Genomic DNA, 21517 nt, shown 5'->3' with positions numbered 1-21517 from the left:
TGGGGAGGTCTGGTGTGTGGTCAGGTCTGTCATGTACAGGTGTGTGGGGAGGTCTGGTGTGTGGTCAGGTCTGTCATGTACAGGTGTGTGGTCAGGTCTGTCATGTACAGGTGTGTGGGGAGGTCTGGTGTGTGGTCAGGTCTGTCATGTACAGGTGTGTGGTCAGGTCTGTCATGTACAGGTGTGTGGGGAGGTCTGGTGTGTGGTCAGGTCTGTCATGTACAGGTGTGTGGGGAGGTCTGGTGTGTGGTCAGGTCTGTCATGTACAGGTGTGTGGTCAGGTCTGTCATGTACAGGTGTGTGGGGAGGTCTGGTGTGTGGTCAGGTCTGTCATGTACAGGTGTGTGGGGAGGTCTGGTGTGTGGTCAGGTCTGTCATGTACAGGTGTGTGGTCAGGTCTGTCATGTACAGGTGTGTGGGGAGGTCTGGTGTGTGGTCAGGTCTGTCATGTACAGGTGTGTGGGGAGGTCTGGTGTGTGGTCAGGTCTGTCATGTACAGGTGTGTGGTCAGGTCTGTCATGTACAGGTGTGTGGTCAGGTCTTTCATGTACAGGTGTGTGGGGAGGTCTGGTGTGTGGTCAGGTCTGTCATGTACAGGTGTGTGGTCAGGTCTGTCATGTACAGGTGTGTGGGGAGGTCAGGTGTGTGGTCATTGCTGTACCTTCCTACAGACTGCACGATGTCCAGCAGCAGGGGAGCTGCCATCTCAGGGCTGAGGTGGACGAACATGGACAGAACCACCACAGCCAGACCCAGGGTCTCCTCATCATACTCCTCCAGCACCGCCCCGCAGTCACGACACCTGGGACACAGCACACACAACTGGTATACACACACACCTGGGACACAGTACAGCTGTCACACAGACCTGGTATACACACACACACACACACATGGTATACACACACACAGATACACACACACACACTCAGATACACATACACACAGAGAAATACACACACACACACTCACAGAGATACACGCACGCACACACTCACACACACTCAGGTACACACACACACTCTCACACACTGAGATACACACACACACATGCACTCTCACATACTCATGAACAGACATACACAGGTTCCAGCCATACAGACACGCACACACACTATCAACCTGGCTTGGCTGACATGTTGGTGCGTAGTGATTGGTTGACGCACCTGTCAGTCATGGTGGCGGGCTGCTCATCGATGAACTCCTCGGGGGCGGGCACGAACATGCTGACGGTGCTGGGGGCCGAGAGCAGGCTGGTCTTGGTGGGGCCTGGACACAACACAGCTACATCAGCCTTTAGGAGACACTCACCAAACACCAGTAGGGGAGGGTGTAGCTTAGTGGTTAGAGCACTTGACTGTAGATCAAGAAGCTTCAGATTCAAATCCCCCCTCGCCTCATCCCCTGATGTCTCACCTGTCTCCCAGGTGCTGATGTTGTGGGGGGCGCTGGACTGGTGTTCCAGCTGTCTCTTCATCAGCTGGCTCATGGTCAGAGCGCCCAGAGAGCCTCTCTTCACCTGGCGGTACTGAGCTGGGTACACACACACACACAGAGTATATATTCAGGGGGTTGTCATTTCAACTACTCTTCAAAATCTTGCTCCAGTAGCTAAGGCAACAAGCTAGTTTATTGGGAGAAGCTGATGTTCTGAGTTTGAAATCAAAATGAGATGAGGTTAGAGCCATGAGGTACTGGCTGAGTGGGGTTAGAGCCATGAGGTACTGCCTGTGTGGGGTTAGCGCTGTGAGGTACTGGCTGTGTAGGGTTAGAGCTATGAGGTACTGCCTGTGTGGGGTTAGCGCTGCGAGGTACTGGCTGTGTAGGGTTAGAGCTATGAGGTACTGCCTGTGTGGGGTTAGAGCCATGAGGTACTGCCTGTGTGGGGTTAGAGCCATGAGGTACTGGCTGTGTGGGGTTACAGCTATGAGGTACTGGCTGTGTGGGGTTACAGCTATGAGGTACTGGCTATGTGGGGTTAGAGCCATGATCAATAATCGTACTGTTCAACGTACGTGTATTTCTTTGATTCGTTTCAGTTTTTGCTTTCATAGCCTCCCTGTGTGTTTTCTGATTGTTGTTTTTAATCGTTTAACTGTACAAGTTTAAGTATTATACTTGTGGAGTCACTACTTGATAAAAAAAAACTGAGAGAATAGGAAACAAATAAATATATTTGGTCAAAACATGAAAAAACTGGTGTAAAAAATCGAACAAACAAAAGGTCAAAAACTTTTAATGACCCGATGACCACAATCAGTTAGATCAGTCTTGAGAATCAGGTGAAAGTATTTGGGTCCTACTTGACACTGAGGAACGGTTGCTGGCTTCAGGTTTAGCAGCTTGGAGGGTGGGGGCAGAGGCCGACTCGCGAGACTTGTCCAGGGCAGACACAACCTTGTGATCTGCAAAGCAACGCTCGATGAGTGAAGGGCCGGGAATTTCCTGTGCCCTAAATTACCATGGCAGCAGACACCCGATGTGTATAAGCTGTCTGTTTTAAAGTACAGGGTGCTTATTTTCATTTCTACCATTTAATTAGGGAGAGGAAGGTTGTCACAGTTTGTTGTTATGCTATTTACAGTGCCAGTAAATCTTCTGGGTGATGCAATTTATAGATGTGCTGGCTAGTGGTTTTGAGATCACCTCCTTCATGAGATTATTCACCTACATTAAGTAGCAACATCTTTAGGTGTCTGTTTAAAGTGAAGGCCAACAACACTGATCATTTTTACGAAAATATGAGATTTCTCTCGTTGTTACAGTTTCCTCTTTCCCTCCGTTCGATGTTTCTTTCAGCTTTTTGTTAAAGTGTTCTGGATGCTTGTTAGCCATGGGGTTGGAATGAGGGACGTGATAACAACCACAGCACATCACAGGGAACTGCACAGCGTGGGGGGCAGGCAGATCTGACACTGCCAAGACATAATCACGGAAGAAACAGTAGCTTGTTTAACACTGTGTATAAATGGGAATAGTTGTTTTGCGTTACGTCTGGCAGTTATATGAGGCCTTCAGCCTCCCCCAGCCCCTGCCTCAGCCTCCTTACCTGCCTCCCAGCCCCTGCCTCACAGAATCCCTGCATCCCTGCCTCCCAGCCTCTGCCTCAGCCTCCCAGCCCCTGCCTCAGCCTCCCAGCCCCTGCCTCCCAGCCCCTGCCTCAGCCTCCCAGCCTCATTTACATCACATTTACATTTAGTTATTTAGCAGACGCTCTTATCCAGAGCGACTTACAGTAAGTACAGGGACATTCCCCCCGAGGCAAGTAGGGTGAAGTGCCTTGCCCAAGGACACAACGTCAATTGACACGGCCGGGAATCGAACTGGCAACCTTCAGATTACTAGCCCTATTCCCTAACCGCTCAGCCACTTGACTCGCCTCCCAGCCCCTGCCTCAGCCTCCCAGCCCCTGCCTCCCAGCCCCTGCCTCCCAGCCTCCCAGCCCCTGCCTCAGCCTCCCAGCCCCTGCCTCCCAGCCCCTGCCTCCCAGCCTCCCAGCCCCTACCTCAGCCTCCCAGCCCCTGCCTCCCAGCCCCTGCCTCCCAGCCCCTGCCTCCCAGCCTCCCAGCCCCTGCCTCAGCCTCCCAGCCCCTGCCTCAGCCTCCCAGCCCCTGACTCAGCCTCCCAGCCCCTGCCTCAGCCTCCCAGCCCCTGCCTCCCAGCCCCTGCCTCAGCCTCCCAGCCCCTGACTCAGCCTCCCAGCCCCTGCCTCAGCCTCCCAGCCCCCCAGCCCCGGCCTCCTCACCGGCCTCGGCAGCCTGCTCCCCCAGCTTGTCCAGGGTGTTGAAGGAGATGTCCAGGTACTCCCTCTGGATGGCGCTCACGGCGATCTTCCTCTGCTTGCGTTGCCGCGGCACGATCTGGATCTTAAACTCGGCCTCGTCCTCGTCGTCCTCGTCGTCCGGCTTCAGGTCGCTGTCGTCCTCGTCCCCGAGCTCGTAGTCTTCCTCGTCTTCCTCCTCCTCCTCGTCCCCGTTGCTGTTGTCCGGGTGTTCCGGGGTCAGGGGCACGGCTGTGTCCTCTGGGATGTCCAGGAAGATGGTCCTGCCGGAGGGACTGGACCCCAGCGTCACCCCGGCCTCGGGGCACATGTCATCCACAGACGAGTCAGGGACGGCGGGCGACTTCTTCAGCAGATCCCTCTTCTGCTTCAGGGTCAGGGGGCTCTCCAGACCCTGATCTCTGGAGAGCTCCGGCCGGTCGGGCAGGTCCAGGGAGGCGTTTGGAGTCAGCAGGCTGGGCCTCTTCTCTCCCAGCTGCAGGGGGCTCCCTCTAGGGGGGGCCTCTGTGGTCCTCCGCTCCCTGGAGCTGTCCTCCACGGGGGACAGCCTCGGCGCCCTGCTGCCGGGCGGAGAGGCATGGGCTCGGGCAGTGCCGTTCAAGCGGACGCCCACCACGGCGCTCAGGTCGAACTCCTCGTCGCTCTCCACGATCCTCAGCGGCGGCAGGGGCTCGAACACCAGAGAGTCGCTGTCGGACATGGAGAGGATGGAGTGCTTCTCCGGGATGGAGGTGCAGTCGGAGGAGAGGTCGATGAGGTCCGGGTCGTCCTTCCCCTGGACCGAGCCCCCGGAGAGGGGAGAGTCCAGGCCGGGCTTGTCCTCCAACGTCTCCATGCAGCTGAGACGCACCTCTGGGATGACCGGCCTGGAGCTGTTCGACTGACCCCCGCGCGACCCCCGCTGGTCCCAGGCCTCCCCGGCCTCCACCCGACACGACGAGCCGTCAGAGGAGCTCTTCCCCTGGGGCTCGCCCCGCCGGGGGTTGGAGGTGGTGGAGGACGGGGGCGCGGGCGGCACCTGCAGGTCGCAGCGGTCGATGCAGGACTTGCGTCGGTGCTCGTCCAGGTTGTAGAGGATGGAGTCGGTGTTGGTGATGTCCAGGGACTTCTGCTTGTGCATGGCCTGCAGGCGTTTCTTCCTGGTGCTCTCCTCTCTCACGCAGTGCAGGAGGCTGTCCTGCAGGGCGCTGGCCTCACGGTACTCCGAAAGCTCGATCTCACCTGACACACACACACACACGTACAAGCACACACGCACACACACACACACATGTACAAGCACATACACGCACATACAAGCACACACACACACACACGTACAAGCACACACACAAAGAGAGAGAGAGAGAGAGAGAGAGAGAGAGAGAGAGAGAGAGAGAGAGAGAGAGAGAGAGAGAGAGAGAGAGAGAGAGAGAGAGAGAGAGAGAGAGAGAGAGAGAGAGAGAGAGAGAGAGAGAGAGAGAATGACACTCACATTTTGAACAATACCTATTTGTTAATACACAGGCACTGTGCATTGTTTCCTACTCTTCTGTGCGTTCAGCTCCACAGGCTGGTACTTGACAGACTTGCTGCCTCCGATCCTCTTCAGGCGGGCGAAGAAGGTCTGCGACTCCTTGTTCCCCGCTCCGGTCGGGGTGTCGTGGACATCCGACTCGTCGAACACACTGTCTTCCTCTGAAAGAGAGTAAACAAAACAGTCACAGAACAGGAAAGGGAGATGAAGGTGTTTCAGAAACCAAAACAGTCACAGAACAGGAAAGGGAGATGAAGGTGTTTCAGAAACCAAAACAGTCACAGAACAGGAAAGGGAGATGAAGGTGTTTCAGAAACCAAAACAGTCACAGAACAGGAAAGGGAGATGAAGGTGTTTCAAAACAGTCACAGAACAGGAAAGGGAGATGAAGGTGTTTCATGGAGATTAAGGTGTTTCAGGGAGGTGTTTCAGGGAGATGAAGGTGTTTCAGGGAGGTGTTTCAGGGAGATTAAGGTGTTTCAGGGAGATTAAGGTGTTTCATGGAGATGATTTCATGTGTTTCAGGGAGGTGTTTCAGGGAGATGAAGGTGTTTCAGGGAGGTGTTTCAGGGAGATGAAGGTGTTTCAGGGAGATGGTGTTTCAGGGAGATGAAGGTGTTTCAGGGAGGTGTTTCAGGGAGATGAAGGTGTTTCAGGGAGGTGTTTCAGGGAGATGAAGGTGTTTCAGGGAGATGAAGGTGTTTCAGGGAGGTGTTTCAGGGAGATGAAGGTGTTTCATGGATCAACAGGCCCTGACGGAGCTCACCCTTCTCCTTCTCGCTGTAGCGGCTGATGTTGGAGTTGTCGCTGTAGAGGGGTCCGGCCGCGGCGTGGGGCCTGCAGCTGTGGTACTGGGCGTTCAGGGTGTTGATGGTGATGTGGATCAGATGGAGGACCACCTTACTCATATCCATGTCCTTGTAGGGGTACTGCAACACAGGGTGGAGGGGGCGAGACAGGGAACTGTGAGGCCAACAGATTGTAACATTGTGTTAATTTAGCAGAAGCTTTCCTTCAAAGTGACTTCAAAGGGGTTGGATTTGAACCTGCGACTTTCAGATCTGCAGTCAAACGCTACTGAGCTATCCCCAATGTTTACATTACATTTATGCATTTAGCAGACGCTTTTATCCAAAGCGACTTCCAAGAGAGAGCTTTACAAAAGTGCATAGGTCACTGAACATAACAACGAGAACATTGTGGGTAACCAAACATGAAGCATACATTGTGAAAACCAAATAAGTCCCAAAGGGAAGAACCGTAAGAGCATGTAGTTAGACAAGTCACAATTAATGAAGTCCAGTACCTTGTAGAGAATGACCAGCAGGGTTTTGAGCCACATCTGCCTGATGTGGGGCTTGAGGGCCCAGAGAGAGCAGCGGGGGGGCTGCTGGAAGTAGTGACGGAGCTGAGGACAGGTGCAGTACTTCAACACCTGCACCACCAGGGGGAGCAGCTGCTTGCCCAGGCCAATGTTGTAGTCCATCACCTGGGAGACATCAACACAGTCTGTCATTATCACTAGGCCCGGGCAGGAACCGAGTTAGGTCACGATTGGCTCTCGTTTTAACTTGGTACCAGAGATGGGAAGTAATGAAGTACAAATACTTTGTAACTGTACTTAATGTTTTAAAGGTTGCAAAAATATTTATGATTTTTGTTTTTGCTCAAATATTTTGGAAAGGTTTAAAAAGGTTTTTTGAAAAAAAATTGTAAAAAACAGTTTTGACAAAAAAATTCTAAGGTTGAAAATATATTTTCAAAAATAGTTTCTAAAGGTTGCAATTTTATAATAAATTGATGATTTCATAACATTTTTACATTTGAATAATTTAGCACTTTTGTCCAAAACAATGGAATACAAATGAAGGTATTAGCTATTGAAAGCTAGTCAGAATCTGTCTAGGGTTAGGATTATGGTACCCTAACCCCAACCCCTAACGACGCCCCACACCTGTGCGATGCCAGCGATGAAGGCGTTGAAGCAGGTGGAGGTACGCATCTTCTGGGGAGCGATCATGAAGCAGCCCTCCTGCTGGTCGTACCCCAGCAGGACGTACAGGTGCCTCTTCACCGTGTTGAAGGCCTTGGCGCTGCCGATGTCAGCCTCTGCGCTGCTCTGGTCCTTGGCCATGAACTTCATCAGCACCATGATCAGCTGGTGCACAGTCTGGTGGTCGATACCCGCGTCCTCAGGGAGCAGGTCCCTGATGAGGGAGTCGTCCTCGAGGGAGGGGGTGTGGCCTGGGAGAGGGGCTGAGGCGTCAGGGTTACAGGACGGGAAAAAGCGGGCTGTAGGTGAGGGGGGAGAGGAGGGGGGAGGAGGGGAGAGAGGAGGGGAAGGGTGGTAGGGGAGGAGAGGGGAGGAGAGGGGAGGGGAGAGAGGAGGGGAGGGGAGAGGGGAGGGGAGGGGAGAGAGGAGGGGAGGAGAGGGGAGAGAGGAGCGGAAGGGAGGTAGGGGAGGAGAGGGGAGGAGAGGAGAGGGGAGGGGAGAGAGGAGGGGAGGAGAGTGGAGGGGAGAGAGGAGGGGAGGAGAGGGGAAAGAGGAGCGGAAGAGAGGGGAGAGGATGTAGGGGAGGATGGAAGGAGGGGAGAGAATAGAGGTGATGGAGAGGATAGGTGGGTGGGTGGAGGTGATGGAGAGGAGGGTGGGTGTGGCCAGCAAGCACAAACACAGAGACAGACATGACAGACAGGGTGGACCAGTCATCTCATCTGGTACAATCCACATGGAACACACAGGAGACAGAATCATTCTACCATGGACATCACTGCAACGTGGTCATGGAGTGGAAGGGAAAACACAACATGTAACTGGTGACAAGCTAGCCATTAGCAAGAGTAAACGTGGTCATTTCAACATTATAATGTGTTTGTGATTCATCTTGACAGGACTTCAACTGCGCATGAAATAACAACGAATGTCACGCAAGAACAAACATTGCTTTTTCACATTTACAGTTGGCCAATCGGTTTTTACCAGTGTACAAGATATTATTTCTCCCAATGTGACAATGCTGAAGGAAATGTAGACGGCTCTGTTCTGATAGGATGAGTCAGATTTGGGTAGTTATTTACCTGGCAGGATTTTCTCTATCATATCTCCCAGAGTCGGGGCCGAGTGCTCTTGCCTCGTAAGCCTTAAAGCTAAAAACCACAGATGAAGAACACAATTCAGGAGAATGTTCAGGGGAGGAAGCACAGGACACGTCTGAGCTCTGAGACAAACTCGCTCCACTCTTCACACGGTTCAAAACAACATGGCCTCAAACGTGACGCGTGGATCCTGAGTGGTGCTAAAACGATGCTAACAACAAATAGTTACAATAGCGCTAATCGGCATTTGTTACTGTCAAATAGAGCGAAGCAAACACACTCAACGGAACGCAGTCATAAGTAGGCTAGAGCCCGACCCCCAGAAACTCAGACTGGATTCTGTGCGGAGGAGATGAGGAGGAACGTATGGGAACGTAAGCTTCTTACTCACGGCATGACTAAGAAGCACTGAGAACCTCGATGAGGAACAGGGATTATACACGCGAGTAAACATGAGTGAAGAGAGAGCGAGACAATAGGATCTTGGGAGTAAACACAGGTTCTGACACACAGACAGGCAACCTGACAGACAGACAGGCAGCCTGAAAGACAGACAGGCAGCCTGACAGTTTGTCTGCAGTGCGACCACTCACGTATTCGGTTGCTCAGCGTCTCGGGGAGAGAGAAAGCCCGTTTGGACTCAAACGGGCCCTTCACGCTGTCCCGTAACGAGCGCACGCTCTTCTGACGGTTCCTTGCAAAGCGGGCGCGTCGGATCTTCCACATCGCCGCATCGCTGAGGTTCGCTAAGTTGGTGCGCACGGCTGTGATAGCTAAAAAGATAAATAATAATTTACAACAAATATATTACAATCAGGTAGAAAAGTGAATCTAGTAAAGGATTTGCAGAAAGGCTACACATCACAGTACTTAACACTCTAAAACAATTGTTTTAGTTTAGAGTTTCCCAGACAGGGACAATCCCAGACAGGGACAATCCCAGACAGGGGCGTACTGGTGGGGAAAGGGAACTCCTTGTTGCAGTCCAGGTGTAACTGGGCCTCCAGTGACAGCGTTTCAAACCGGTTGACGAAGAACTCCCAGCTGAGAGCTGGTACTTCCTGCTTCAGGAAGTGCAGCATCAGCAGTTTGCTGAGGATGATGGGCCGGTCGCGCACAACTGTGTCAAACTGGAAATCCAGGCACAGACACAGTCCCTGGAGACACACACACACACACAGACGTAAGCACACCCAGACATACAGACACACACAAGCACACACAGATCAGTCCTTGTTTGTTTTGCAATAACTAATGCATGACATATGTGGGTTTAGGTTGGTTTATGTGCAGTTCTATGGGTGTATGAGAAGCCTTCTGAGACATGCGTGCATGTGTGTGTGTGTGAATATGTGTATGCATGTGTGTGTGCATGCATGAGGGGGGTCAGATGGCTGAGCGGTTAGGGAATCGGGCTATTAATCGGAAGGTTACCGGTTCGATTCCCGGCCATGCCAAATGACCTTGTGTCCTTGGGCAAGGCACTTCACCCTACTTGCCTTGGGGGGAATGTCCCTGTACTTACTGTAAGTCGCGCTGGATAAGAGCGTCTGCTAAATGACTAAATGTAAATGTAATGAGCATGTGTGAGTGTGTACGTGTGCATGAGTGTGTGTGCGTGTGCATGAGTGTGTGCGTGTGCATGAGTGTGTGTGCGTGCATGAGTGTGTGTGCGTGTGCATGAGTGTGTGTGCGTGCATGAGTGTGTGACCTGCAGCGCTGGTCTCTTGATGGTGTCCAGCAGCAGCCTGGCCCTGGTGGCCACGGCCGGGTTCACGTCCTCCACGGACGCCAGGAAGCAGCAGAAGGCGTGGGCCAGAGAGTACTTCAGCAGGTGGTTCTTGGTGACGGAGCCGATGTCCAGGAAGCGACACAGAACCGCCACCTTCTCCACTAGAGGGCGCCACGACAGACACAAGAGGAGAGCAGGACAGGATATGGTCACAGAGAGGAAGAAATAGGGTGGAAAAGTAAACAGGAGATGATAAACATTAGGGTGACCAGACGTCCTGTTGTACCCAGACATGTCCTCTTTTCGAGACCTAAAAAATGCGTCCGGCAGCAGGCAGGGATTCCAAAATTGTCCGGGATTTTGCCTCGTCGGATATTTGTGTTTCTCATGGGTCTTTCACGAACTATTACGCCCTTACAAGTTTTGGAAAGGGTATTTCCCTTACGTTCTACCTTCTTGCGTGAGCTCTGACTGTAGAGAGAACTGTCATTTTGATCAGAAGTGCGGCATGCAATACACAACCAGCACCCCCCCCCCCACACCCCCGTTGACGCGACGAGGTGTTCTCATTTTCACAAACTCAAATCTGGTCACCCTAATAAACATCATCATACATTTGTTTACTACAGTATATGAAACTGTGAGACTGTATAGCTGTTGATAAGATTAGTAAGAGTTAGGGTTAAGGTTATCGTAAGATGAGATAAGTGCTGGTTAATAAGTAACAAGGCCCTTCCAAGATACTTATCAACATGTGTACATGTTAACATGACTTACTACTTACTACAACCTTGTTACCCATAAAACAAAGCTTATTACAAGCACCTGGATCTGAAGTGTTCCTAGATACAGCATCCTCGGTCTGGTGAAGAGGACCTGAGGTGTATTGACAGCCAGAGACAGTAGGTGGCAGTATGGCAGCAGAGATTAACCTGAGTCCGCTGTGACAGCCAGATTGTCTGGGGGTTATGTTGCTGCCTTGGCTCCCGACTGTCTTTTTAGCTTGATTTACACAGACAAGTAAATGACCATCTGTTTGAGAGCAGCTAATACCAGCCGTAATTAGATCATTAGAATTCACCATGATGTGTCTACAAAACCTATTATGACATTATTTAATCGTGCTGCTAGTATTCAGTCTTTGTAATGTGTGCGTTACCTGTCTGTCTGTACAAGTCAGTTCTGTGTGCGTTACCTGTCTGTCTGTACAAGTCAGTTCTGTGTGCGTTACCTGTCTGTCTGTACAAGTCAGTTCTGTGTGCGTTACCTGTCTGTCTGTCTGTACAAGTCAGTTCTGTGTGCGTTACCTGTACACTGTGAAGGAAGCAGGCTGATGCTCTAATTCCACCGCTATGGTTTCTATGGCCCCCCCCTCCCTCTGTCTGTCTCTCTCCCTCTATCTGTCTGTCTCTCTCCCTCTCTCTGTCTGTCTCTCTCCCTCTCTCTGTCTGTCTCTCTCCTTATATCTGTCTCCCTCCCTCTATCTGTCTCTCTCTCTTTCTCAACCTCCACCCTAGAAGAGGAGACTTGACAGCGTCCTCTGACAGTGTCTCAAGGTCACCAGCTCCTCTCTGCCAATCACAGCGCGAGAGAGACCTGATTAATCTGTCTGTTCCTCCACCACCCGGAGTCACAGGGTAACCATGACAACGCCGTCGTAGCGCCTGGTAGGGGGGCGAGGGAGAGGCTCTTTCTGATGTTTCATTCATGGATACCCCCCCCCCCACACACACACACACACTCACCCCCCCCCACCCCACACACACACACACACACACTCACACCCACTCACTCACACTCACACACACACTCACACATACCCACACACACACATACCCACACACTCACACACACAGACACTCACACCCACTCACTCACACACACTCACACACACACTCACACACACACACACCCACTCACTCACTCTCACACACACTCACACACACACTCACACATACCCACACACATACCCACACACTCACACACACACACACACACTCACACACACACATACCCACACACACACTCACACACACACACATTCACTCACTGTGGTGATCAGAAAAGACTCAAACACAGAGAGGCATCCCCCCCCCCCCCCGCGTCTGCTGCCCCCCCTCACCTGCTTCGAAGCGTGTCTTCCAGTCTTTGCTGTTGAAGTTGCTGTCGACCAGGTTCCAGAAGATGTCTGCACCGTGGGAGAGGGACAGGGCGTGGAGGAGCTGGGGCACTGCCAGCGAAGCCAGCTGGCAGAACTCGGACTTCAGCATGGACCACAAGCTGGACACACACACACACATCAAGGAGGGTAGAGCTCAGTGGTTAGAGCACTTGCGCTGCAGATCAAGTGGTCACAGGTTCAAATTTTCCTCCTGTACTATTATAGGTTGCTTCGAAAATAAGCATCAAAATATTTGTTGACATTTTATAATGGGCATGCAAACTTGTAACAGACACACAGACACACACACTCCTGACCTGGGGATGAGCATCTTCTCCTGGATGTAGGCCAGGAACTGGGGGTAGTCCTTCCGAGCCAGGTAGAGACTCTCTCCATGCAGACACAGGATCTTCAGACAGTTCAGCATGTTGAACAGAATGTCCGGCTCCTCGAACTTTGACATGTCCTGCATCACAGAAAATAGATATCACAGTAAAATAGACACAAACATGACATACAGTACTCTATGATGTCCTAGGGGTTTGGCAATTTATGCTTTTTACTCATATAGATTGGTATTCTTGTGAACGGTGTATGGTGTGAATGCTCTCTGGGGAAGCTGGGGAAGGGAGTACCTGCAGAATTGTGTAAATGAGCTTCAGAGACACTGGTAGCTCCTGGTAAGAGAACTTCTTATCAGCATTATTCTTCAGTGCTGTCGGGAAGAACAAGGCTGTCATGTGAAAACAGAAATTCCCAGAGGACTGAAATAATCGGTGGTTCTTTCATGATGATGTCACTGCAATGTTATGCTTTGTTTTTTCTTTGCATCAGTGAGCTCAATGAAGTCTTTGGAGATGTGGGTTTCGACACTGCTGTTCTGCTACCCGGCCCTGACCCTGTGGGAGATGTACGTGGGTTGTCGAGGGAGGGGTCGTGGGTTGTCGAGGGAGACGTACGTGGGTTGTCGAGGGAGGGGTCGTGGGTTGTCGAGGGAGGGGTCGTGGGTTGTCGAGGGAGACGTACGTGGGTTGTCGAGGGAGGGGTCGTGGGTTGTCGAGGGAGACGTACGTGGGTTGTCGAGGGAGGGGTCGTGGGTTGTCGAGGGAGGGGTCGTGGGTTGTCGAGGGAGACGTACGTGGGTTGTCGAGGGAGGGGTCGTGGGTTGTCGAGGGAGGGGTCGTGGGTTGTCGAGGGAGGGGTCGTGGGTTGTCGAGGGAGACGTACATGGGTTGTCGAGGGAGGGGTCGTGGGTTGTCGAGGGAGGGGTCGTGGGTTGTCGAGGGAGACGTACGTGGGTTGTCGAGGGAGACGTACGTGGGTTGTCGAGGGAGGGGTCGTGGGTTGTCGAGGGAGGGGTCGTGGGTTGTCGAGGGAGGGGTCGTGGGTTGTTGAGGGAGACGTACGTGGGTTGTCGAGGGAGGGGTCGTGGGTTGTCGAGGGAGGGGTCGTGGGTTGTCGAGGGAGACGTACGTGGGTTGTCGAGGGAGGGGTCATGGGTTGTCGAGGGAGACGTACGTGGGTTGTCGAGGGAGGGGTCGCTGGGGGTGTCGGTGTGCGTATCGTTGGAGTTGTCTCCTTCCTCCGCCCTGTGCTCCGAGCCCAGGTAGAACTCTGTCTGGGGCAACAACAGAGTGTCCTCCAGACTGTCTGTAGGTTCCTGCAGGAAACATGATGTGGTTGTGTCTTTTAATACGAGGTAAGGTTCAAGGATGGAATTTAGGTTTCCCTCATTTTGCTTGTGTTGGTGTGCTTGTGCGTGTGTGTTTCTGTGTGTGTCTGAGTGTGTATGTGTGTGTTTCTGTGTAAGTGTGTGTGTGTTTCTGTGTGTGTGTCTGTGTGTGTTTCTGTGTGTGTATGTTTCTGTGTGTGTGTGTGTGTCTCACCACCAGCCGTATCTCCTCTCCGGGGGTGAGTCTCTCCAGGAGCTCAAAGCCCAGCTGGTAGCACAGGATGCTGGACTGGCACAGGCTGCACTCTGGGGCCTTCTCGTCCTTCTGACAGGTGTGTGAGCCACCCCAGGGGGCCTGGAACACGTTGTTGATGATGCCCACCACATCTTTCCCCAGGCTGCTCTCCAAACCCAGCATCACGCCCTCGTCATGCAGCTCCATCTGGGCCCGAAGGGGTGGGGCGAGGGGTGGGGGGGGGGTGAGAGAGAGAGAGAGAGAGAGAGAGAGAGAGAGACAGCAAACGATGGAACAGCAGGAAGGAAGGAGAGGGGGTGATGGAACGTCACATTCCCACAGTGGTGCCGTGTGTACAGCAGCTAACCTCCTCGTGGAGGTGAGCAAGCAAGCTTGTGTGTGTGTGTATGTGAGTGTGTGTGTGTGTGTTTGTGTGCGTGTGAGTGCTTTGGACGTGTGCTGTGTTTTGTGATACGGTAACTCGAGGACACAGACCGTTCGACAACCGACGTCTTGTCATAACTACGCACTTCTGAGCCTCGATCTTCCGCTGTACTCTCTATATACACTATTTATACGTCGCTCTGGATAAAAGCGTCTGCTAAATGAATATAAATGTAAACAGTAAACAGTACAGTTCTATGGGCATGAAGTGAAGCCCAAGTGTTTGTAAAAAGCATACTATGCTAACCATTTCAATTTGATTTAACAGGAGGCCACTGATCTCTGCGGAGGGCGGGCCGTTCACCTGTTTGAGGATGAGGTCGAACATGAGGATGAAGCAGCCTAGGTTCATGTCGTCATCATCGCAGTCCAGGTCCAGGGCGCAGTGCCCGGTGGCGTGGCCCAGGTTCTTGAAGGGGCTGCTGTACAGGGGGCTCCTGAAGGGGCTGGGGAAGGGGCTGAGGGTGAGGCCGCGACGGCCTGGGTCTGACACCACGCTCACCTGCGTCCAACACACACGTGTACAGTACACACAAAATACACACACACACACGTAATACACACACAGTACAGACACACACAATACACATGCAAACACACATACACACACATACACACACCTCAATATTTCTACTAAAATGAACATGCAGAAAAGCGAAAATATCTTCACAAGTTGCTGAACTTAGACCTATACGGTACATCTAAGAGGTGGCAATTAAGCCTCTTTAAGCAGCACTATATTTAGACTTCCCCGGTTACCACAGCAACCAGCACAGTGCCCGCAATCGTTCGACCACAGAAGCGAACAGAAACCGTGTGTTTCACATCGCTACTGACACGACTGCTTCAGTCAGAGAACCACCATTCTAGAGGCACCTCAATTCTCTCTTTTCTTTCTCTGCGACTCCGTCACAGACGGAGTCGTCTGTGACGGCACAGACGGTGTTTACCCTCCGCGCCCCCGGATTCTCCGTCAGCTCTGAGGCCCGGGTCTTCCTTTGATTGGCCAGCTCCTTCACAGAGTTCACCCCGTCAGAGAACATCCCGATCAGCAGCTGCAGAGGAACTACGATGTCCAGCTCAGACAGCACCTGCAGAGGACACACACAGACACACACACACACACACACACAGAGACACAAACACACACACAGAGAGACACACACACAGACACACACACACAGACAGACACACAGAGACACACACACACACAACGTGAACACTGAATATTAATCATGCCTCTCACTCCTGTTCCGTATCTGTTTCATGACCCATATTCTGCTATTGGCTGTTGTCTTCTATTGATCACAGCCGTGACAGAGAGACAGACACCCGCTCCAGTATATAGGGCACCACACTGGGAGAGCAGAATGGAGAAGTCGACCCCCCCACCCCCCTATCTAACTCTCCTTCCCTCCCCAGTCTCATCCTGGGCAGGGTGACCCAGATCCATATTCAGCAGGGCCCCTGCCCTGACACTCACACACCACGACAACCTGTTCATTTCACACCTAGAAGTAAACCACAGGATATGAAACAGACTCTCAGGTGTGTGTGTCAGTGTGTATGTGTCAGTGTGTGTCAGTGTGTATGTGTCAGTGTGTGTGTGTCTGTCAGTGTGTGTGTGTCAGTGTGTATGTGTCAGTGTGTGTGCGTCAGTGTGTGTGTGTGTGTGAGGGAGAGAGAGAACGTGAGGTACACGGTGAATGCCTGTACGTCAGAGCCTGCATTTGCTTACGCAACAGGGTTGAATCGGTTTGAATACTGCCCACCCACGCAGTCAAAGAGCCGCCTTCTCAGGAGGCGAGGCTGGTTAAAGAGGTGCTCATGAGAGGGGGTTTGAAAGTCAAATCCCAGAGTGGGCAGGAGAAGGCACTACTGACGAGCGTCAGGTGAGGCGTGTGTGTGTGTGTGTGTGTGTGTGTGCGCGTGTGTGTGTGTGTGCGTGTGTGCGTGTGTGCGTGTGTGCGTGTGTGTGTGTACTCACATGCAGCCAGAGCAGAGCCTGCTCTTGCACAGACGCCGGGTACCCTGAGAATCTACAGCTGATGAAACCAAACATCTCCTCCATGGAGAAGGGCAATGGACACAGCTCGATGTCGAACATCTTACTACAGAGAGAAGGACGAGAGACAAGAGAGAGAAGAGGGGGGGGAGAGAGAGAGGGGGAGACACGGAGGAGGGAGAGGTGGAGGCGGAGAGAGGAGAGAGGAGCTTGATGAAGCTTCGACGGTCACACGGTCAGCATCCACAGCCTGGTGCTCCAGTAGAGGCTCCGCGTGTTCAGTACCTGAGGACTTCTCTGAACTCCTTCAGCTGGTTGTCGGGCACCTCAGTGCGGATGGCCTCCAGCCACTCGGGCATGAAGCACTCCCAGAGCGGCTGGCTGATGACGTTGTAGGGGATCAGGCACAGGATGCGGTTCAGCCCCTCCTTCAGCTGGGTCACCGTGCTGCATGACTTGTCCCAGTAGCCCCCCGCCTGCAGACAGGGAGGTCAGCAGGCTGTCATCACTCACCGTCACCCAGCGGGCGGTAAGCCCTCTCCTCTCCTGTCATGTGACACCTCCTGAAGTGCTCCATTGTGGCTTCGACAGCTCACATTCACACACCGGTCATCAGGCACCCTCAGACCCACTCGTTAGCCCTCCGCTTCCCCAAGCACACTCCTCCCACCTCCCTCCCACTCAAGCCCCTCCCCCCTTCCTCACTCACCCTGGCGAACTCCACCGGCTTGGGCAGCAGGCACATCACCATGACGTCGAAGCGCACGTCGCAGACGGTCTTGAGCCACTTGGTGACGAACTGGGGCTTGAGCTTCTCCACCAGGCTGCCCACCTCGTCGTCCAGCATGTAGGCGGTGGAGTGGAACCACTGGAACACCATGCTCACCAGCCGCGCCAGGCTCTCTGTGGGGGTGTTCTCGCTGGGGGTGCACAGGCTCACCTGCAGGGAGGGCCGTGGGGGGGGGGCGAGGGGGCGTGGGGGGGGTGATGGAGCAGGGGGGGGAGAAAGGGAGTGGGGGGGGTGATGGAGCAGGGGGGGGGAGAAAGGGAGTGGGGGGGGTGATGGAGCAGGGGGGGGGAGAAAGGGAGTGGGGGGGGTGATGGAGCAGGGGGGGGAGAAAGGGAGTGGGGGGGGTGATGGAGCAGGGGGGGGAGAAAGGGAGTGGGGGGGGTGATGGAGCAGGGGGGGGGAGAAAGGGAGTGGGGGGGGTGATGGAGCAGGGGGGGGAGAAAGGGAGTGGGGGGGGTGATGGAGCAGGGGGGGGGAGAAAGGGAGTGGGGGGGGTGATGGAGCAGGGGGGGGGAGAAAGGGAGTGGGGGGGTGATGGAGCAGGGGGGGGGAGAAAGGGAGTGGGGGGGGTGATGGAGCAGGGGGGGGGAGAAAGGGAGTGGGGGGGGTGATGGAGCAGGGGGGGGGAGAAAGGGAGTGGGGGGGGTGATGGAGCAGGGGGGGGGAGAAAGGGAGTGGGGGGGGTGATGGAGCAGGGGGGGGGAGAAAGGGAGTGGGGGGGGTGATGGAGCAGGGGGGGGAGAAAGGGAGTGGGGGGGTGATGGAGCAGGGGGGGGGAGAAAGGGAGTGGGGGGGTGATGGAGCAGGGGGGGGGGAGAAAGGGAGTGGGGGGGGTGATGGAGCAGGGGGGGGGAGAAAGGGAGTGGGGGGGTGATGGAGCAGGGGGGGGGGGAGAAAGGGAGAGGAGAAAGAAAGAAAGATGGAGACAGTTCGGTATGGCATCAAGGTTGAGTGGGACTCCTCTTCCCCAGGACTACATTTTACATTTTAGTCATTTAGCAGACGCTCTTATCCAGAGCGACTTACAGTAAGTACAAGGGAATTCCCCCTGCGGCAAGTAGGGTGAAGTGCTTTGCCCAAGGACACAACATCATTTTGCACGGCCTGGGTATCGAACCGGGAATCGAACCGGCAACCTTCTGATTATAATAGCCCAATTCCCTAACCGCTCAGCCATCTGACCCCCAGGACTAGGACAGAGCCCACCCACCAGGAACCAGATGCCGAACTGACTGAGCAGCCTCTGGTCGTGCTGGTCATCCTCTTTGTTGTCAAAGTCGATGTTGTCCAGGGAGTGGTGGGAGGCAGACAGGCCCATCTGACGTCGCCTGGTCAGCTCAAACTCCCTCTGCTCCGCGTGGATCTCTGCCTCCTTCAGAAGGCTGGGGGAGGACCGTGGGGGGGGGGGAGCGGGGGGAGGGAGGAGCAGGGGGTGGAGAACGAGAGAGAGGAGTCATAACAGAGAGAGAGTGTGTGTGTGTGTGTGTGTGTGTGTGTGTGTGTGTGTGTGTGTGTGTGTGAAAGTAAGCGAGAAAGATAATAAACTGACTCATATCTACTTATAAATGATGTATGGTGCTACTTAGGTCTGCTGGTGTATGTGTGTGTGTGTGTGAGAGAGAGAGAGAAAGAGAGAGAGAGAGAGGTGAGTGACAGAGTACAGAGAGAGTACAGAGACAGAGTGAGAGAGTGAGAGTGAGAGAGAGAGAGAGAGAGAGAGAGAGAGAGAGAGAGAGAGAGAGAGAGAGAGAGAGAGAGAGAGAGAGAGAGAGAGAGAGAGAGAGAGAGAGAGAGAGAGAGAGAGAGAGAGAGAGTTTGAGAGAGTGAGAAAGAGAGAAAGAGAGAGAGAGAGAGTGTGAGAGAGAGTGAGAGAGAGTGAGAGAGAGAGCTCCAGACCTGATCACAGCCTCCACGGTGCAGACCAGCTCCTCGGCTCCACACTCCCGGGTGTTGATGGGCGGGGGGGAGGTCTGGTACAGATGGGTCTCCGCCGCAGCCCCCACCTCGCTGATGTGGTGGTTGACATGGCAACGCTTGCAGTAGCGGACGGGACGGTTGCCATGGCGCCCACAGCAGCCAGCTGAGAAGCAGGTGACAACCGCCCTCCTGACATGAGAGCTGCAGTTCTACAGAGGGGGAGGGGGGAAGGAGGAGGAGGGGAGGAGGGGAGGAGGGGGGAGGGAGTAATGGACAGAGAGATAACAGAAGTAATGGAGAAAGGAGAACTGGGGTGATTTATGTGTTTAAGAAACTAAAGGAGACGAATGGGAAACACACCGAGGAGACTTTGGAGCTGAGGAAGGACATGTGTCCAATCCTGCGTGATTGTGCTGGAAATGTTGCTGGTCAAACAATAGTAGGTATTCATCTTCCCTACATGTAGCTTTGTGGAGTCTCACTTTACTGGAAATAGAAAGGGTGGCATTGAGGGGACAGAACTAATCTGATCAGCCACTGAGAGCTTTGGCCATTACCGAGACCCATTAGCACCTATCACATGAACAGATCTGCAGTCTGGCTTCCCTCTGACCTCTCCCTCACGCTGAAGCAGCACATCCTCTAACAACACAACAGAGATAACGCATTCAGCAACATGTAGAGACAAGTCACTGAAGAGTACAGGGGAGATGAAAAGGGGAGGTTAGAGCACTAGCTCGGTGGTTAGAGCACTTGACTGCTAATCAACAGGTCAGAGGCTCTCCTCCTTCTCTGTTCTTTGCTTTGTTGTTTTTGAACCATCTGCTGAATAAACACATTAACATGAATAGGGCACTCGTACAAAATCTACTTCCTGTTTCGGCGAGAGATCTGATGAGGGGATGAACTTCAGAAAGAGCATTCTGGGTTTCTGCTGCCTGGTGTGACCGGGGGGGAATACTACTCTAGTCCTCTCTTTTCTGCCGTTGCTCAGACAGACAGACACACCTCACTGTCAGGACACCGACCCTGCTGGTAGTAAGCTGAGAGCTGGCGCCGGGCCAGGTAAGAGTTTAAAAAGCTTTCTGCGTGAGGACAAAGGCTGTGGATTAAAACTGCAGGACGGAGGACAGCTGTTTCCCATGACAACCCCCAGGCGACAGCTCGGCAGTGACACAGTACCTGTTTCGCCTCGGCAACAGACCAGGTCTGTGTGTCTCTGTGGAGACCAGAAGGGAACCGCGGTGCCCTTGGGATTGTGTTCCGGAACAAACATCGCACACTGCCAGTTCCATTAGAACCAGGTAGTCCGTCAGAGGAAGGCTCTACTGAATGGACGTCTCAAAGACACACTCGAAAAAAGGGCTCTTGAAACACCTCTTAGTGAAATGTTGAAGCGTTGAAATGCCAAAGTTCAAGAGCCAGTCACTGACTCACTCCTTTAAATTAGAGACGACAACAGCAGTCATTCACTAACATGATATCATGTAGGTGAAAAATGCTACTGGAGCCCAGTAGGAAAAAAATCAATGACTGGATGTTATTGTCGATGAGCGGTGTGTTGGGATTAGCAGGTGAGGCACACACACCACAAACACAACACAACAAACCAAAAAATCACAGTGTAGCGGAAAGCTGACATGACAGTCTAGGGAGGTTAGGCTCAAGGAAAGAATCTATGTTATAGATGCAAAGCCACCCACAGGCGTAATGAATACAGCCCTTTGAGAACTGGATCCTCCATTAGTGCGATGCTCAATTGGAGGCTAATCAATAGGTGTGTAAATGGCCGTGGAACACAATGCAATGAAGCTGACGACAACATGGATGTACAACACCAACATCAAACCTGATCTTACCTTCTTTTGACAAATAGCCGAAATCTCAGCTGTGAAGACGAGGTGAGAGGGGGAGAATATTCACAGCGGAATACAGTTCCAAAAACAGCTTGAAACCTGTGTGTGTGTGTGTGTGTACAGCGTGTGTGTACATCTGTGTGTGAGAATACACGTGTGTGTGAGCGTGCGTGCCTGCGAGGAAAAGAGAGGCTGTTTCTGGTATTTGCCAGCGCTCACCTTGGGGCAGAAGAACATCAACGAGCCACTCAGCGTGGTCTCTGGAAAGGTCAAACAGTGGATCAACAAACAGATACTTGCACAGTCTCCTGT

At 53.1% G+C, this 21517-nt stretch overlaps 1 protein-coding gene across 10 annotated transcripts in view; it reads right to left on the bottom strand.

Annotated features, from left to right (window-relative positions):
• Window positions 1–21517, bottom strand: part of LOC134026489 (protein unc-79 homolog) — a 39410-nt gene that overhangs the window by 8103 nt on the left and 9790 nt on the right. For 2 of the 10 annotated variants that reach the window (XM_062469295.1, XM_062469301.1), the window contains exons 10-35: window positions 21425–21465; window positions 21209–21237; window positions 19329–19558; window positions 18643–18814; window positions 17352–17582; window positions 16928–17118; window positions 16625–16748; window positions 15588–15728; window positions 14942–15139; window positions 14173–14400; window positions 13805–13946; window positions 12922–13001; window positions 12604–12752; window positions 12248–12405; window positions 10105–10286; window positions 9349–9550; window positions 8987–9166; window positions 8376–8444; window positions 7252–7589; window positions 6604–6786; window positions 6064–6226; window positions 5309–5458; window positions 3746–5002; window positions 2304–2405; window positions 1167–1533; window positions 662–802 (exon numbers count right to left, since the gene is read on the bottom strand). In XM_062469295.1, coding sequence (XP_062325279.1) covers window positions 662–802; window positions 1167–1533; window positions 2304–2405; window positions 3746–5002; window positions 5309–5458; window positions 6064–6226; window positions 6604–6786; window positions 7252–7589; window positions 8376–8444; window positions 8987–9166; window positions 9349–9550; window positions 10105–10286; window positions 12248–12405; window positions 12604–12752; window positions 12922–13001; window positions 13805–13946; window positions 14173–14400; window positions 14942–15139; window positions 15588–15728; window positions 16625–16748; window positions 16928–17118; window positions 17352–17582; window positions 18643–18814; window positions 19329–19558; window positions 21209–21237; window positions 21425–21465 — 5448 coding nt within the window. The remainder of the gene's footprint in view (window positions 1–661; window positions 803–1166; window positions 1534–2303; window positions 2406–3745; window positions 5003–5308; window positions 5459–6063; window positions 6227–6603; window positions 6787–7251; window positions 7590–8375; window positions 8445–8986; window positions 9167–9348; window positions 9551–10104; window positions 10287–12247; window positions 12406–12603; window positions 12753–12921; window positions 13002–13804; window positions 13947–14172; window positions 14401–14941; window positions 15140–15587; window positions 15729–16624; window positions 16749–16927; window positions 17119–17351; window positions 17583–18642; window positions 18815–19328; window positions 19559–21208; window positions 21238–21424; window positions 21466–21517) is intronic. The other 8 variants (XM_062469300.1, XM_062469297.1, XM_062469298.1 and 5 more) reach the window with 8 other exon arrangements.

This window comes from Osmerus eperlanus, chromosome 9 (genome assembly GCF_963692335.1).
Source record: "Osmerus eperlanus chromosome 9, fOsmEpe2.1, whole genome shotgun sequence".
In the NCBI taxonomy this organism is placed as follows: domain Eukaryota; kingdom Metazoa; phylum Chordata; class Actinopteri; order Osmeriformes; family Osmeridae; genus Osmerus; species Osmerus eperlanus.
Note: the sequence above shows the minus strand (reverse complement) of the source record. Positions and strands in the feature narration are given on the sequence as shown.